The 15,648-nt window shown below is 43.8% G+C and overlaps 1 protein-coding gene across 13 annotated transcripts in view; it reads left to right on the top strand.

The window, feature by feature from the left end:
• Kiaa1217 (KIAA1217 ortholog) overlaps positions 1–15,648 on the top strand; it is a 295,062-nt gene that overhangs the window by 28,364 nt on the left and 251,050 nt on the right. Inside the window, exon 1 of one of the 13 annotated variants that reach the window (XM_052156789.1) lies at positions 1,822–1,890. The exons of 11 other annotated variants lie outside the window; for them this stretch is intronic. Coding sequence is in view for 1 of the 2 variants with exons in the window: in XM_052156788.1 (XP_052012748.1) it covers positions 14,519–14,620 (102 nt within the window). In the remaining variant the exon portion in view is untranslated. Of the gene's footprint in view, positions 1–1,821; positions 1,891–14,398; positions 14,621–15,648 lie in introns of those variants that run through there. One more of the 13 variants, XM_052156788.1, reaches the window with a different exon arrangement.

Genomic DNA, 15,648 nt, shown 5'->3' with positions numbered 1-15,648 from the left:
GGTTTTGAAGGCAGTGCTTTGCTTTCTGCAGAGGACAGTGTGAGCTCTGCATAGTGTAAAGGTTAACAGTAGCTCTCTGGCCTTCGAGGGCAGCTGCTGCTGTGCCTTGTGCAGTTTGCCTCAGGGTGCTGGGGAAGGAGAGTGGGTGGATCCTGCAGCAGGGCAGCATCCCGGCAGCATGCGGCACTATCCAGCATCGTGGCTTTGTGTCTGATCCCATTCAGTCTCACTAAGTCCTTTGTGCTGTGGTGCCTGACAGCCAATTGATAACAGTCGGTAAACTGCTGGATCTGGAGCAGGTCCACTCGAACGTTTCAGTGCTGGGCGTCAGCAGGTTTTTTTGGTTTTTTTTTTGGGGGGGGTGGATGGGGGAGGTTTCAAGACAGGGTTTCTCTGTGTAGCTCCAGTTGTCCTGGAACTCACCCTGTAGACCAGACTGGCCTTGAACTCAGAAATCGGCCTGCCTCTGCCCCCCAAGTGCTGGGATTAAAGGTGTGCGCTACCACCGCCCAACTGCGTCAGCAGTTTTAAACCTGTGTCTGTGCTACATTTGGAAGTGGAAAGAAGGAGTGATGATCTTAGCAACGTAACCAGGAAGGTTTCAGGTCAAATTGGGCAGAGATATGAACAAATCTTTTGTTAAACTGTAAAGATTCTTTTTTTTTTTTTTTTTTAAATGAGATAGTGGAGCTGGAGAGATGGCTTAATGGTTAGGAATGTTTGCTGATGTTGCCTAGGACCCAAGATCCCTTCCCAGGACCCACATGGTGGCTCATAGCTTTCTTTGTCTCCTGTTCCAGAGGATCTGATACTGTTTTCTGGGCTGCAGGCAGTGGGGGCACACATGGTACACATATAAACAGGCAAACAAGCAAAACACCCATGCACAAAACTAAAAGTAATTTAAAGCTTTAAAAAAATAATCTAAGATAGTGAAAATTGCATACATGCATAAAAATACGAATGTCTTCTAGAGAGTATTCCTCCAAATCCCCAAATATATGTTCAGTGTTTGTCCGGTTACTTGCATAAGCTTGGGAGACATGTACATGCACGCTAGGAAAGGGTTAAACATGTCTGCACCTCCTCCCACCTCTACAGCCACAGGCCATAGGGAAATGCACACAGCTGCACTTGCACACACACACACACACACACACACACACACACACTCAGGTAAGGAACCTGTTTTGCAAGTTTTCCTGGTTAAAAGTAGGTAGGGGGTTGGGGAGGAGGAAGAGCAGGAAAACCTTAGAGGTGCGGATTGAAGATTTTTCAAAGTAACTTTACCCAGCAGAGAGAGGCACACATGTGTCACTGTGAGTTTTTTTTTTTTTTCTTCCTCTTCCACTGATTAAGTGCATTGTTAGACAGGGAGGGGCAGATTAGCAAATGCCTATAATTTTGATCATTGTTTTCTGCAAAACAGCTCTGGCTTTGAAAACGAAGCCACGGCTTTTTGGCTCCCTTGCTGCCAACAGCACAAATTACACCGTGCAAGGATCCCGAGCCCGGCTGAAAAGGTTCCATTAATGAACAATTTCAGATGATTGTTTAAGTCTTTGCTTGACAGGTAACGTTGGCATGTAGGCAGGTGGGGTTAAGGTCTCCATGGAGATTTATGATGTCATGCTTGAAAGAGCATGTCAAGACAGCCAGTTTAACAAGTAGTTACTCAAAAAGTCCTATAGGCTACAAGTAGGCTTTATGCAAATGAGGAGAGTTTCACTGGGAAAAACTGCAAAAGAAAACAGCCACAGCATGGAGGGGGGTTTACCTGACAGCTCTGAGGAAGGATGGCCCCACAGACGATTAGATTTGGGAAGTTTCAGAAGATGAACTAGGATTTCTCCTTTCGCCTCTGCCTCACCTGTGGAGTGCTCGGTACAGGTAAATGCATGTGCTTTTTTTTTCAATTTCCAGTTATTGCCAACAGGTTATTTGAAAACGCCGCGGTCTGTTGTGAGCATTGGAAGAACGGAGTCTATAAGCACCGCTCTTTCACACGGAGTGTTCCAGCTTCTGGGCTGTTTTAAGGGCCTTTTTGTTGTTGCTGAATGAATTGAGATTTTCCGAATAGAGCTGAAAAACAAGTGATGTATTATGTATTATGCTGATTGTGCCCATAGAGAAGGCTGCAGGGACGCTACAGGGAAGGCTCACAGGATGACTGAGCATGGAGATACTATAGACATTTGTTGACTGCTCCCAGATGCCGTGTGTGTGTGTGTGTGTGTGTGTGTGTGTGTGTGCGCGCGCGCGCGAGCGCACCTGAAAGTAAGACTCTGGTAATTCTGGATTTTCATTTTGTAAAATATGAAAACTAAGTCTTCAGAACATCTCGGAAATAATCTGGGACTCGGATTTACAAACAGGGCCCTTTTGTTTTCGAGTGTGCCTGCATGGTATTTTGTTTGTTTGTTTGTTTGTTTGTTTTGCTTTGTAAAAATGTTCTCTAGGACTAGGAAAAAAATTAGCCTTGCTGGAGTTATTCGTTTGGGAACTTTTAAGAAACTAGTTGTGAATAGCAGGACAGATGAAAGAAAGAGGAGGGAAATGTTAGTAGTTCAAAAGCTTGCTTCCGGACAGAAGCCTGGTCACTTGGTAGTGGAGGCAGGTGGATAACCTGGTAGCCTTTGGTGGCTACAGACCCCTCAGGTGGCAGTCGAGAGGAGTCATATCCTGCTGTTAACCGTTCTATGAATACTTAATCTCTCCCTCTTCAAAAGAACGTGGAGAAAACTCATTTGTTTCTTTCCAATAATGCGAGGATTAAAGTCTGGGCTCCTGGTACCTGGAACTGGGGAACTAGACAAAAACTGCTTAGAAGCCCAGAGACAGGCTTTAAGTTGTTTTGAATATGTAAGCGCAGAACCTGAAATGCTGCAGTCTGAGGATGTGGATTAGCACCGGAATTAGCATTCAGTTAAATTGTCACCAGTTAGATCAGAGGGTGACAAAGGAGACGAGTCCTGTTTTCCTCACTTACTTGCTGTGTGGCTGGGGGCGGGGGGGGGGGGGGGGAGTAAATTCACCTCCATATACTGAGGGTGACAGATATGGTCAACTCTGAGCATTGATGCCTCTCATATTATGGGGTTGTTTTTGCCTAGGCACGAGGCTACAAAGAGTTGCTTTTTCCCTCTTCTTTTCTATCCTCTTTATGTTTTTACAACAGCCAAGTAAAGACTTGTAGAGTCTGTGTCTGGGATTTTGTAGATGAGTGATCTATGACTCAGAAAAGTAGAGCATATTAAACTTTTGCAGATTCAGTATTGTTTCTTATGTTAATGAATATAGGAAAATTATTTCATCAGTAAAATAACTCCCGAGCAGCAACAAAGAAACAAATATATATATATATATATATATATATATATGTGTCTGTAGTAGTGCTTGTGCTATTATTTTGTAGAGTTGGCTGAAATCGTAGTAATGCACTTTTTCCTGATAACCTGCCCATCCCATCAGAGTTTTCAGGCCCCTTTAAACACTCACAGTTTGGGATTGCACCCACCTCACACTTTTCTGAATCTGATTCTCTTCAAGAATCACACGTGGATGTCACAGTGATTGTGGAAGTGGAAACCTAGTCTCCCAGAGACTGTGGGTTCTGCATGTTGCAGGAGTTCCAGGTAGCGACTCTTAGCTTGCTTTTTATTCTGGCCTTTGGCACCTCCTCCCTTGTCTCCATCCCAGATGTCTGAGCAGCTCATGACTGGTCTCCATTTCAGGATCCTCCGGCTATTGTCTCTTGGGTACTGGAATTACAGGTTTGCATAACATCTGGCTCATGAGTAGCAGCAGTGTATCTAGTCGGGGGAAACACTCTGGCAGTTCTGGACTTTCCTAAGCACTTTTAAAAGTTCCAGGTTTTCAGAGCTGCCCAGAATCCATGCTGCCTGCAAAGGCTCTTAGGATGAGCTTGGGTGGGCTGAGCTGAGTTGATCCTAGACTCCCTTTGACATCTGTGCTGCTGAAGCTCTGACTGCACTCACTGCAGATTAATGCCAGTGATCTTATGAATCCTGCTTTATGACTGACTCCAGCTTCCAGGTGTGTGTGTGTGTGTGTGTGTGTGTGTGTGTGTGTGCTCTCGTGCATGTCGCGTTGCAGGGGTGGAAGACAGCTGAGGGGCTGGTTATCTTATCTCCAGAGATGATCTACAAGCCCCAAACAAAATCTTTATATTCATAAGAGAGTCATGGCACCAATGTTGTGATCGCTGCACCAATGTTGTGATAGTTGCACCAATGTTGTGATTGTTGCACTGCTCCAGAAAGACCACACCAGGCCAAACAGTTACACGTGAGGTTTATTGAGGGAGAGAAGGGCAAAGGTGGTGGGGAAAACAGAAGGGGGGGAGAGAGAGAGAGAGAGAGAGAGAGAGAGAGAGTGAGTCAGAAGGGTCTTCCTTTTATATGGACAGTGACATGGCCGCAGGTAAAGGTGCGAGGTGAGTCAAATGGATTCTCAGAATATGGTGGCTGTTGCCTTGGCAACAGGTGTGCAGGTTGTGCTGTCGCCTGGGTGTGATGTCACTGGCTGGGTTCGGAGATCCTGATACCAACAATGGCAGAGGTTTAACCCAGGGTAGAGAGTCTGCCTAGCGTGAAAATAGCATGAAATCTACCAGCAACAGAGACCCAAAGCTTTAGATACATTTAGAATCACTAGTGAATATTCATTTTCTTTTTAATTGGCAAACCATACAGTCACCTCGATCTCTTTTAGACATAATCATTGCCATTGAAGCTAGGTTGGGTAAGGAACTAGTGACTGAGTACTGTAGAGTTTGGAATATGGCAGTATTTGGTGAAGGTTCAAAATCAGACAGGGTATGTGCAGGGTTTAAGGAACCTAGGTGATTGGGTTCAAATCCCGCCTCTGTTACTTACCTGTATCACAAGCTTCCCACTGGAGAGCATGCATAGGTTGTTCTATGCCAGTCAGATAGAGCAACTGGGCTCTATCTCATGGATTAAATTCAGGCCCTCTCACATGCTAGGCAAGCGCGGTTCTACACGCCCGTGTCCCCAACATGAGCATTAGAGATTTAAAAGTTTTTTTTGTTGTTGTTTGTTTGTTTGCTTGTTTTTTGAGACAGGGTTTCTCTGTGTAGCCCTGGCTGTCCTGGAACTCTGTAGACCAGGCTGGCTTCTTGGGAGAAAATCTGCCTCCCTCCCAAGTGCTGGGATTACAGGCGTGCGCCACCACGCCTGGATTAAAAGTTTTTTTTTAATAAAGGAGTTAGTGGTCTTTCCTATTCTATTATTGCCTGAATTTTTTTTTTTTAATTTATTTCTTTAAAAAGGAAGGCACTGGATCATCCTAGTTTTGAAAAAAAAAATGTTACAACAAGTTGTCTGAGCTGGCTGTGGAGGAGCTGGGAGAGAGTGTTCTCTGTGGGAGGACAAAGTTATTCTAGAGGCTGATTACAGGCCAGGCCCTTTCTATGTCACTTACCACTGAATTTCATTAGAAGCACCCAAGTTTACAATGTGTGTGCGTGTGCGTGTGCACTCCCATGCATTCGTTTGCTGACTATTGGCCCGGGGCCTCATCTGTACCAGGCAAGCTGTCTACCACAGGACAGTACAACCAGTCCCAAGCATCCATGTTCTGAAGCCATTGGAGAGTAATGGCTAATTTGTTGTTTTGAGACAGGGTTTCTTGGCGTAGCACTGGCTGTCCTCGAACTTACACTGTAGAATAGGCTGGCCTTGAACTCAGATTCGCCTTCCTCTGCCTCCCCAGTGCCAGGCTTTGGGTCCAGCTCTGTCGCTCAGACAGATTCAAACTCGAGATTTTCTTCTTTCACGTGTTGAGATTAGAGGTCCAAACTACCATGCCTGACTTCTCCAATACCTGTTTATTTCAGAGACAGTCGTCATCCAGCACAGGAGAGCCCTGTCACGATAGGTGACCTGGCCATGGCTTGTCTTCTTGGTAGGTGGCCACTAGCAGCAGAGGTGGAGTAGGGGAAGAAGAGAGATATTCTTACCCCTGCATCATCAAACTGTGCTTAGTGTCAACTGTTTTACAGAATGTGACCTTTCAGGGGAGTCCAAAGTTGGGACATACTTTTATTGTTCACAGTAACACGTAAGGCCTGTGGTTTGGTAGGCCATTTCATATTTTAATGTGAATTTCCTCATAGATCTTTACAAAATTGATCACCTTTTCATAAACCTCCTGACCTTCACACTTAAGCTATAACTTTATATGAGAAGAAATATGTATGGATGGGTTTCCATTTTTCTCCTTGATAGAGGTGTAAGATTTCAGGAAGTAGGTCTTTCTTTTTCTCCTCTTCTGCTGATATTGCCTCCTTTTCTTTTTCTCCTTTCTCATTTTCCTCCTCCTCCTTTTTTTTCTGTGAATAGGACCTAGGGTCTGAAATCCAAGCAAGTTTACATCATTGAGCCCCAAGACAGTGCTTTGAGATGTCTAATCACTCCCCTCTTACTGTTTATAACCAATGAAAGAAATCCTTCCTGGTTTATGACAACTGTGGCCTCAGAAAACTGGAGACCTTCAGAGCTGTGGACTCTGGTGGGAAAAAAAAAATAAAATCAGGACATCTTTAGTAGAGACAAAACCGGCATCCTGGACCAGCCTTTTCCTGGGGATAGGAATCTCTGTTGTGTTTGCTTTGGAGAAGAGAGTGCACAGGAGAATGGGTGTTGAGATCCTTTGCTGTGTGACCTGTAAGCACAAATGTAAAATGTTACCATGTAAAGAAATCCTTGCCCTGAGCAGAGAGGAGTGAGCGGCTCACTTTACAGGACCCGTCAGTTCTATGAGCCCAGAGTCCGGTGGGGATTAGCATCCGGGCTCTTGTTTTATGTGCATTGTGGTGGAACATTGCATGACTTCGCCAGTGCGTAGTTACTGTACCTCCCAAACCTGGCTGGTTCTAATTTAAGTAACAGATGTGGTACTTCCCACCCTCAGTTTCCTTAGGGTTGGCAAATGCAGGTCATCACATTGGCCCCATAAATCTGATGGTAGGCTGGCTTCCTTAGGACTGTGAGCCCCACACCCTACCTACCACACTGTCGGCCCTGCCCTGTGTCCTGCATCCACCTTAGATCACACAGGATGGAGAAAGCGGGATCCTATCAGGGGAATGTCCTGAAGGACATTCTGAAGGAGTCATGTAGCACTGTGGCTCCTTCAGAAGAGACTTGCTTTGGCCATTCTCCGCAGTGAACCCAATGCTGCTTCAGCTGTGTCTGGAGTAGTCCTATGGTCTCATGGCTATTTCCTTTCTTTGATGTTAAGAAAGTTTGTGAAATCAGGAGGACATCACATCGCAATTTTCACGGTAAACATGCCATAGCTGTCATTTGACTTTCTGTGGCGCAGGAGCAAATTTGTAATTGTCTCTGAATTCTCCACAAAGGAGGTTACATAGATCCCCTTCTCCAGTGGTGTTAGTGTTGAATTCCTTTATTAAATTAAGTTGTATGACTCTTGAAAAAAGTTCCTCAAGTGATTGTTTCATAAAGGACATTTTTCACTCTCCTTCTTGTGCACTATGTATGTGTCTATATATGTATGAGTATGTGTGTTGTGTTTTGTGGCATATGTGTGCATGTATATGAGTGTGTATGTGTCAATTGTGTGTGTGGTATGTTCTGTGTGTATATGTGTATATGAGTGTGTGTGGCATATATGTGTATGAGTAAGTATGTTGGGTTGTATGTATGAGTGTATGTGTGTGCAATTTGTATGAGTGTGTGTGGTGTGTCCATGTGTGTGTATACACATGAGTGTGTGTATTGCATTGTGTGTATATACATGAGAGTGTGTTGTGTTGTGCCTGTGTATGAATGAGTTTATGGATGTCCAATTGTGTATAAGTATGTGTTGTGTTGTGTGTGTGTTTGGATGAATGTATGTCTTATGGTGTGTTAGTATTCATGAGTGTGTCCTTTTGTGTTTGTGCATGCATGTGTCTGGTATGTTTTATGTGTATATGTGTGTATGAGTGTGTGTGACATATGTGTGTATGAGTATGTGTGTTGGGTTATATGTATGAGTGTGTATTTGTGTGCAAGAACATAGCATAAACTGACAGAACAATTCTGTCTTAATCACTATTATTAAAGTGGTCCCATAAAATCTTAACTTGGCCTTTTAGAAGTGCTGTTTAAATTCCTGCTTTTTTTGGTTTTGTTTGTTTGCCTCTTTCAAGGACTACTGCAATGACTCTCCTTGAATCTATAAATATATGAGCACATCTAAAGGACACATTTCTGAAAGTTAAGTCAGATGACCAGTGTTGAAAGATACTGCCCAAAAATAATAGAAAATACTGGTTAGTATCGTGGATGTGGATGTCGGGGATGTCTCAAGGAATGTTCCATCACTCTCACATGACCCAGTCATAGTGGTCATGAAGTGATGAGAACACTAGACACAGATATGAACATGTGGCCAAGTTAGGCTAACCAAACAATGCAGTACATTGTGTAGCCTCAACGCACCGAAAAAAGCTTTGGGAGTGATTTCAAAGCTCCAGCTCTCTGTTGTTGTTGTTGGTGGTGGTGGTGGTGGTGGTGGTGGTGGTGGTGGTGGTGGTTTCTCTGTGTAGCCTTGGTTATTCTGGAAGTCACCCTGTAAACAGGTTGGCCTGGAGCGATCCACCTGCCTTGGCCTCTCAAGTGCTGGGATTAAAGGCGTGCACCATCCCCACAGGCTCCAACTCTTCTTTAAATGATGTACTGGATCTGTCCATCCTTGAGGGCAGCAAGATTGCTTTGTATGTTCATTGGCACAAACCAGTGCTGTCCTCTTAGTATCTGCATTTTCTACTTTCTCCTCAGTAGCTGCTCATAATACGTCTTCTTATCCAGGGACATGATAGTTCTGCCCCTAATTTAAACACCCCTCAATACAGTATATTATAACTGTGCACAGGCTTGCCCTTAGTAAACCCAGAAAGAATCATGAAAAACAACTCAGTTTAGAACAACTCAGTTTAGAGGAAAAAGAGGAAGGTCACAACTGAGATGGGCAAATCAAGAGGAAGCCATAATTGAAGCAGTTTCATTAAAGAGAATATAATTACTGTCACCCTGGGAGAAGGCAGGTGACTTCTAAGCCAAATACAGCTTTTATAAATCATTAGAAAAATAAATTGGCCAAGCTTCCTAGATTATGGGATAAATATGATATTTTCTTCCTCCAAATGTTAAATACCACAGGTTTAAAAAATATTTTAAAATCATCTATTTTATGGAGATGGGCACAGGTATGATGACATGGCAGGCTTGTGGAATTCAAAGGACAGCTTTTGGGGAGTTTTTATTATTTTCTACCATGTAGGCTCCAGAGAGTGACTTAGGCCATCAATCTTGGCCCCAAGGGCCTTTGCCTGCTGAGCCACTTTGCCAGCCTACCCCCAAGTTTTTATGGCATCCAGACACATAGAAATCAAATATCTTTTTTGTTTTGGGGTTTGTTTTTTTTTTGTTTTTTTTTGGGGGGTTTTTTTGGTTTTGGTTTTGGTTTTGTTTTTTTTTTTTTTTTTTTTTTTTTTTTTTGTTTTTTGTTTTTTTGGATTTGGTTTTTTTCGAGACAGGGTTTCTCTGTATAGCCCTGGCTATAGAACTCACTATAGACCAGGCTGGCCTTGAACGCAGAAATCCGCCTGCCTATGCCTCCCAGAGTGCTGGGATTACAGGCGTGCGCCACCACTGCTTGGTGAAATCAAATTTCTTTATGCATTCCAATTCAATCCAATGCAATCCAAATAAATTTGTCCTGTTATATATCCAGGGATCAATGAAAATAAAGGTAAGTGTTAGGGCTGGAATTACAGTTACAAATACTGACTGTTCTTCCAGAGGTCCTGAGTTCAGTTCCCAGCAACCACATGGTGGCTCACAACCATCTGTAATTGGATGGAATGCCTATTCTGGTGTGTCTTCAGACAGATAGTGTACTCCATAAAAAAAGTGTAAATCTTAATATTGGAATTCCGCACACATTTACTACCTGTCAGCAACATCATGCAGTCATGCATGCCTATTATCATCTTTTCAATAAAGTAACATTTGTATGAATGAGTAGATACATGTAAGGCTGTCAAGATGACTCAACTCCTGCTGAAAGACTGCTGCCTCCAAATCTGCTTTCCTGAGTACATTTCCTGGGACCTATAGGGTAGAAGGAGAGAAGATCCTCCAACAATTTGTCCTCTGACTGCCATGTGTGCACTACAGCACTTTGCTGCAAATGCACAGCATACACAGTTAAATAAATTAGCAAATATTTAAAGACGTGTGGGTGTGTGTGTGTGTATTTTATATATATAAATATATAAAATATAAAAATAAAATATAATATATAATATAATGTATAACATATAACATATAACATATAATATATAATACAATATATGTGTATATTATATATAATTATATATACATATAATATATAATAATATTTTATATATATGTATCTATATATAACTTGGTACCAAGGCTGAGAATAAGGGAGAACCTTGATTCTAATGGAAAGGGAGTGGGAGGGTTTTCCTTTGTATCCCCTCAAATTTCAGCCACCAGGGCATGGAGAACTGAAAAGGGTGGGAAGAGATACTGAGTCAGGATTACTCACTTGTGAGGCAGGTCAGATAGTCAGATCCAACCGTGAAGGAACTTTCTTCCCAGCGCTATGGGTCAGGAACCTGTTCTCGGTGGACAGACCCGCTGAGTTCCCCGGAAAGTAAACTCAGAGAGCAGGGTTCACAGAGCACAGTGCCCCTTGAGCCCACACACATAGGGACACATTTCTAGTTTTCCTGTAGGATTTCAGAAGTGCTCACTGTACTGGAGAAGACAGATTGGGCAACTTTCGTAGCCAGAAATAAGACCAGGTGGGGGACAACCTGACACCAGGACTGCAGAAAGCCTTTGTAATGATCTCTGGGAGTTTCCATAAAATACTCAACTCAGGGTTGGGGGCCATAGCACAGTGACAGAGCAAGGAGTCTGCATGCCCAGTCTCCACCACTACAAAACTGAAAATAAGCAAGTGTCAAAATTCAACTCACCAAATGTATAGAATCAGGCGATTTTCACATAAAATAAAACTTCTCATACCCAACTGTCTGACACACAGTGACATAGCGCAGCTTCCGTGGTGAGGTGTTTTTTCTTGTTTGTTTGTTTGTTTGTTTGTTTGTTTATTTATTCTTATACTTTTTGTTTCTTTTTGGGGGTTGCAAGGGCAGAGGGTGGATATGGAGGAAGGGGAAAGTGAGTGGGATTGGGGTGCATGGGGTGAAATTCATAAAGAATCAATAAAAAGTTGTAAAAAATTCTTGGACCCCATGAACAACAAAAGCACAACAAACAGACAAAACCAAATACACCACAAATATATGAACAAGTCATCAAGAAACCTGGGGCTTCACTTCTTTTCAGAAAGTGTGCCAACGTCAAGTGAAGACAAGCCACAGGATTGGGGATGGACACAGAGCTCCACTCTCTATCCCACACCTGTCCTCCTCACCCACTTGACCCCTGTTCTAGACACTGACCCTAACCTGACAGCTGTGTCACATTTCTCCTGACAGCATTGTGCTGACATACAAGGAATCTCACTCACCTTTGTTGCTGGACAGATTTCGTCTGAGTTCTGAATCTATTATTTGGTATTTGTGTGGTCTTGAGCAGGGCACACTCTACAGTAGCTTCTATGTTAACTGCTCAGCGAGATCACCCAGATTCAAGGTGTGGGGAGTACTCAGCCCAGTACCTGGCATGGGGTATGTGCTCAGTACCTGTCAACAGCTCCACTGGAAACATCTCATGACATTTTATGAGGAAAGATGGCTTTTTGCCCAATGTCTCAGTTATTCTGAGGTTGTTCAGGTTGGGAGTCCCCCCTTTTCCCCAGCAACTACAGGAATCACCTTAGCAACATAAAAAGAGGGTCTTAGATTATAGTTTGTGTGTTTAGACATGTGAATTATTTTCTTTTCATTGTTGTTTTAGAAATAGGGTCTCTCTAACTAACCTTGGCTGGCCTATGTAGACCAGGTTGGTGTTGAACCCACAGGAATCCTCCTGCTTCTGTCTTCTGAGCACTGATTTGTTTTATTTTGTTTGGGGGGTTTGTTTGTTTCTTTGTTTGAATTTGGAGACAGAGTTTCTCTCTGAAACTCTATCTTGGAACTTACTCTGTAGACCAGCTGGCCTGGAACTCAAGAAATCTGGCTGCTGGGTGCTGGGAAGAGCTGACCTTCTGAGTGCTGGGATTAAAAGTGTGGTGTGCCTCCCCACCATCTTTATACTAACCACAACAATGGCCTTATTCTCACCCTTAACAAATCATGTTTGCTGCTCATGGGTGCTATGCTATCCACCACTGTCATTTTGTTTTTTTACTGTGGTCTGGAAACAAATCACTCGAGGAAGAGGGTCTATTGTGTAGAGAATTTCAGGTTGATTCAAACCCTACAAAGGAAATAAAGAGACCTATATGGGAAGAAGCCAGCCTAGGAAATTACAAAGCTTGGATTTGTCAGGAGAAAGACTATTATTCAGGGCAGAGATTCCAAGGAACAGAGCGCTTGTCCCTTGAAAACCTCTGGTGACCCAGGAGAGGTGGCTGCAGTCCCTGAGCAACAGTTAAGACTTTGGAATATTTTCTTCCTGTAGCACAGAGGATTTCAAGCCACTGAGTGATAATGGTTTTAGCTTTTGTTCAAATGTCAGTGTATAGAGAACCACCTAGCTAGGCCGGGGACATTCCTGATTGAGCCATTTCCTTCTCTGTCAGTGCTGCTCTCTTCAGAGGAACACTAGAAGTGTGAACCATACTGGAGAGTCCCTAAGTCAGCACTTTACAGAGTCCTGAGGAATCTGTCTGCAATTTGTGTGTCCGGGTCCCATGTCTGGTATTCACAAGCACAGTTCTACTTCTGCCATTAACCCACTAGGGCAAATGTTATTTCTGTTCTGTTTTTCCTACTTCTAAACACATTCAGAAAGTCTGCTGTGGCTACTAAAATGTTTCCTTTTTTTTACCACAAAGCAAGGTTCCCAGGGGTGTAAGGTACACAGCCAAGTGCCCAGGATGTCGTGATGTCCATCCAAACCAAGATCTATCCACATTAGGTTCCTGGTTCAGGGTTCTTCCAGTGACACAATAATACCCTTGACCTTTGGCTCATCATCCGCTCTCAAGTGAAAAAGAAAAATCATAATATATACCTCAGAGACTTTGCTGGAAAAAAAAAAAGCCAGGCAGTGATGGCGCACGCCTTTAATCCCAGCACTTGGGAGGCAGAGGCAGGCGGATTTCTGAGTTCAAGGACAGCCTGGTGGTGTACAGAGTGAGTTCCAGGACATCCAGGGCTACACAGAGAAAACCTGTCTTGAAAAAACCAAAATCAAAAAAACAAAACAAAAAGAAAGAGACTTTGCTGAAGCTTTTCCTGCAGCCTTGCTCAGGCTGACGCACTTAATGTACCCTGGGAAGGTTGGCAAAAAATCAGAAGTGTAGACTGTTTTGTTTTGTTTTCCTGTTTTTGTTTTGTTCTGTTCTGTTCTGGCATCAAATCCAGGACCTCACAGGCTAACCATGTGCTCTACTCCCAGCGCTGGGCTCTGAGCATCGCGCCGTCCCACTGACACCTTCAATGCTGGGCCTTGGTCACTTTGGACTTGTTTGTGAAAATGACTGGCAAGCTCATGAGGTAGCTCTCAACTTTCACACTTTACAGGCAAGGAAGTGGGCTTTGAACTGATGTGTTCTGGATTCCTCTTGCTCTGAGGAGCTAGAGATTCATCTGAAGCTGGTTTGTACGGCTTCAGAGACCAGGACAGTAAGTAACCAGGTGAGATAGGCAGTGTAGGCCATCCCATCAGAAGCCCAGGCCTGGGTTAAGGACATCTATGGTGGTTTCCAAACATTTGGATGTCAGTTTGTTTAACTCCTCATATGAGCCCTTTATATGGTTGTTGCTGAAACTCTCAATTAATAAGCCAGCGCTGAGACAGTTGGCAAATCAGGCTTTGTCAGTTGATGTGATTTACAGGAAGCTCGGCCTCCAATCCCAGTGTTCAGGAACTGTCCCAGAATATACCCAGGGAGCCACAAACAGCCCCTTCCCATGAAGCTTGCTCTGATTTTAAGGGCTGTTATGTAGGTGGAGCTTATTTTGCCAAGTGAAATGTATATTAAAGAGACACATTCTTGCTAGGATTTTTGCTGTCCACGTCCCTGTATGGTAAAACTCCACCCATAATGTATTTGCATAGCAGTGAAAAAAAAAACCAGGTGTTTCCTATCTGTGAGTGAGTCACACTCCCATTCCTGAGCCTGTCTGTCTGTTTGTCTGTCTGTGGGTTGTGGCCGGTCAGCTAGTTGGACGAATGGACTAGGCTGCAATCCAGCTGCACTTGGAGAGGGCAGCACCTGCCACTCGTGGGCCGGGCCCTTTTCTGCTCAGAGAACGCTAAGGTCTGGCTGATGGCCACGGCTGGACCTGGACATGGACCCTTCGGCCCGCTCTCCACGGGAAAGGCCAAGGAGGAAAACAGGCCTTGGGTATTTCTGCTGTGGAGGGCCCCATGGCACAGCCAGCAGGAGACAGGTACAGAAGTCACAGGATTCTAGGGGTTGTCTTCCCTTCTCAGGTGACTCTAAACTGCTGTGTCATGTTTCTGATTCCTGGTTACTTTGTCCTGAGTGTGAGCCAGGGAAGGTTGGAGGTCATATGGTTACTTTTAAATTAGAGTTCTCAGGCTCAAGTTAATTGTTCTCAGGTGTTAAACTAGACTGCGGGCACCTGGTTTGGAAATGCAGCTGCTTAGCACAAGGTAGCACAGCCTTGGGCCAGTCAGGCAAAGAGCTGTCCCGTTGGACTCTGGGCTGCCTCACCACCACTATGGGAAGACCAAGCCTCAGCGTGTTCCAGCTTGTTCCTGCAGAACTTAGAAGCCTGCATTGATCTAGACGGGGCCCTGGAATCCCGAGAGACTTGGGCTGTGTCCTGTGAGGAAAGAGTTTTTTGGCACTGTTGGAGGCAGGGGAGGGACTTTGTAGAAGCTCGTGTAGAGAAAAAGTAAAAATTTTTTAAACCAAGAAAGCCCTAAAATGGGATTTCTTTGATGTATTTCCGATCTGTTATTTCATGGAACTGTCTTTTAAATGACAGAAGTTTGCTTTGGGTTGAAACCTCATGAAATAGGGATAGTTACCAGGTCTGATACAGGAACACAATAAAATAATAGTAATAATAATAATAAATAATAATAATAATAATACTTTTTCTGAAGGAAAAGAACGAACTGTAGTTCCCACAAGCATGAGTAGAAACCTGAGAAATATGCAGATTTGTTGGTGTATGTTTGTGTGTGTTTGTGTGTGTGTGTGTGTGTTTGAGAGAGAGAGAGAGAGAGAGAGAGAGAGAGAGAAGGCATGTGAATATGCCTGCACAAGTAAGTATGCCTGTGCATTAGAGCATTCAAAGGTTGGGTTTAGACGACACTGCCGCTGTCAATGCTGAAGGTCTGTTCCTTGGCTAGTATTCTTTCTTCAGACATTTTTCTAGCCAGGATGGTCCTGAGCACAAGGAAGTATGTCAAAGTAGGAAATGTCGCATCTACAAAGAGTAAGGAA

This window comes from Apodemus sylvaticus, chromosome 14, assembly GCF_947179515.1.
Source record: "Apodemus sylvaticus chromosome 14, mApoSyl1.1, whole genome shotgun sequence".
NCBI classification, from domain to species: domain Eukaryota; kingdom Metazoa; phylum Chordata; class Mammalia; order Rodentia; family Muridae; genus Apodemus; species Apodemus sylvaticus.
The sequence above is the reverse complement of the archived record's forward strand: the minus strand, read 5'-3'. Positions and strand labels throughout refer to the sequence as shown.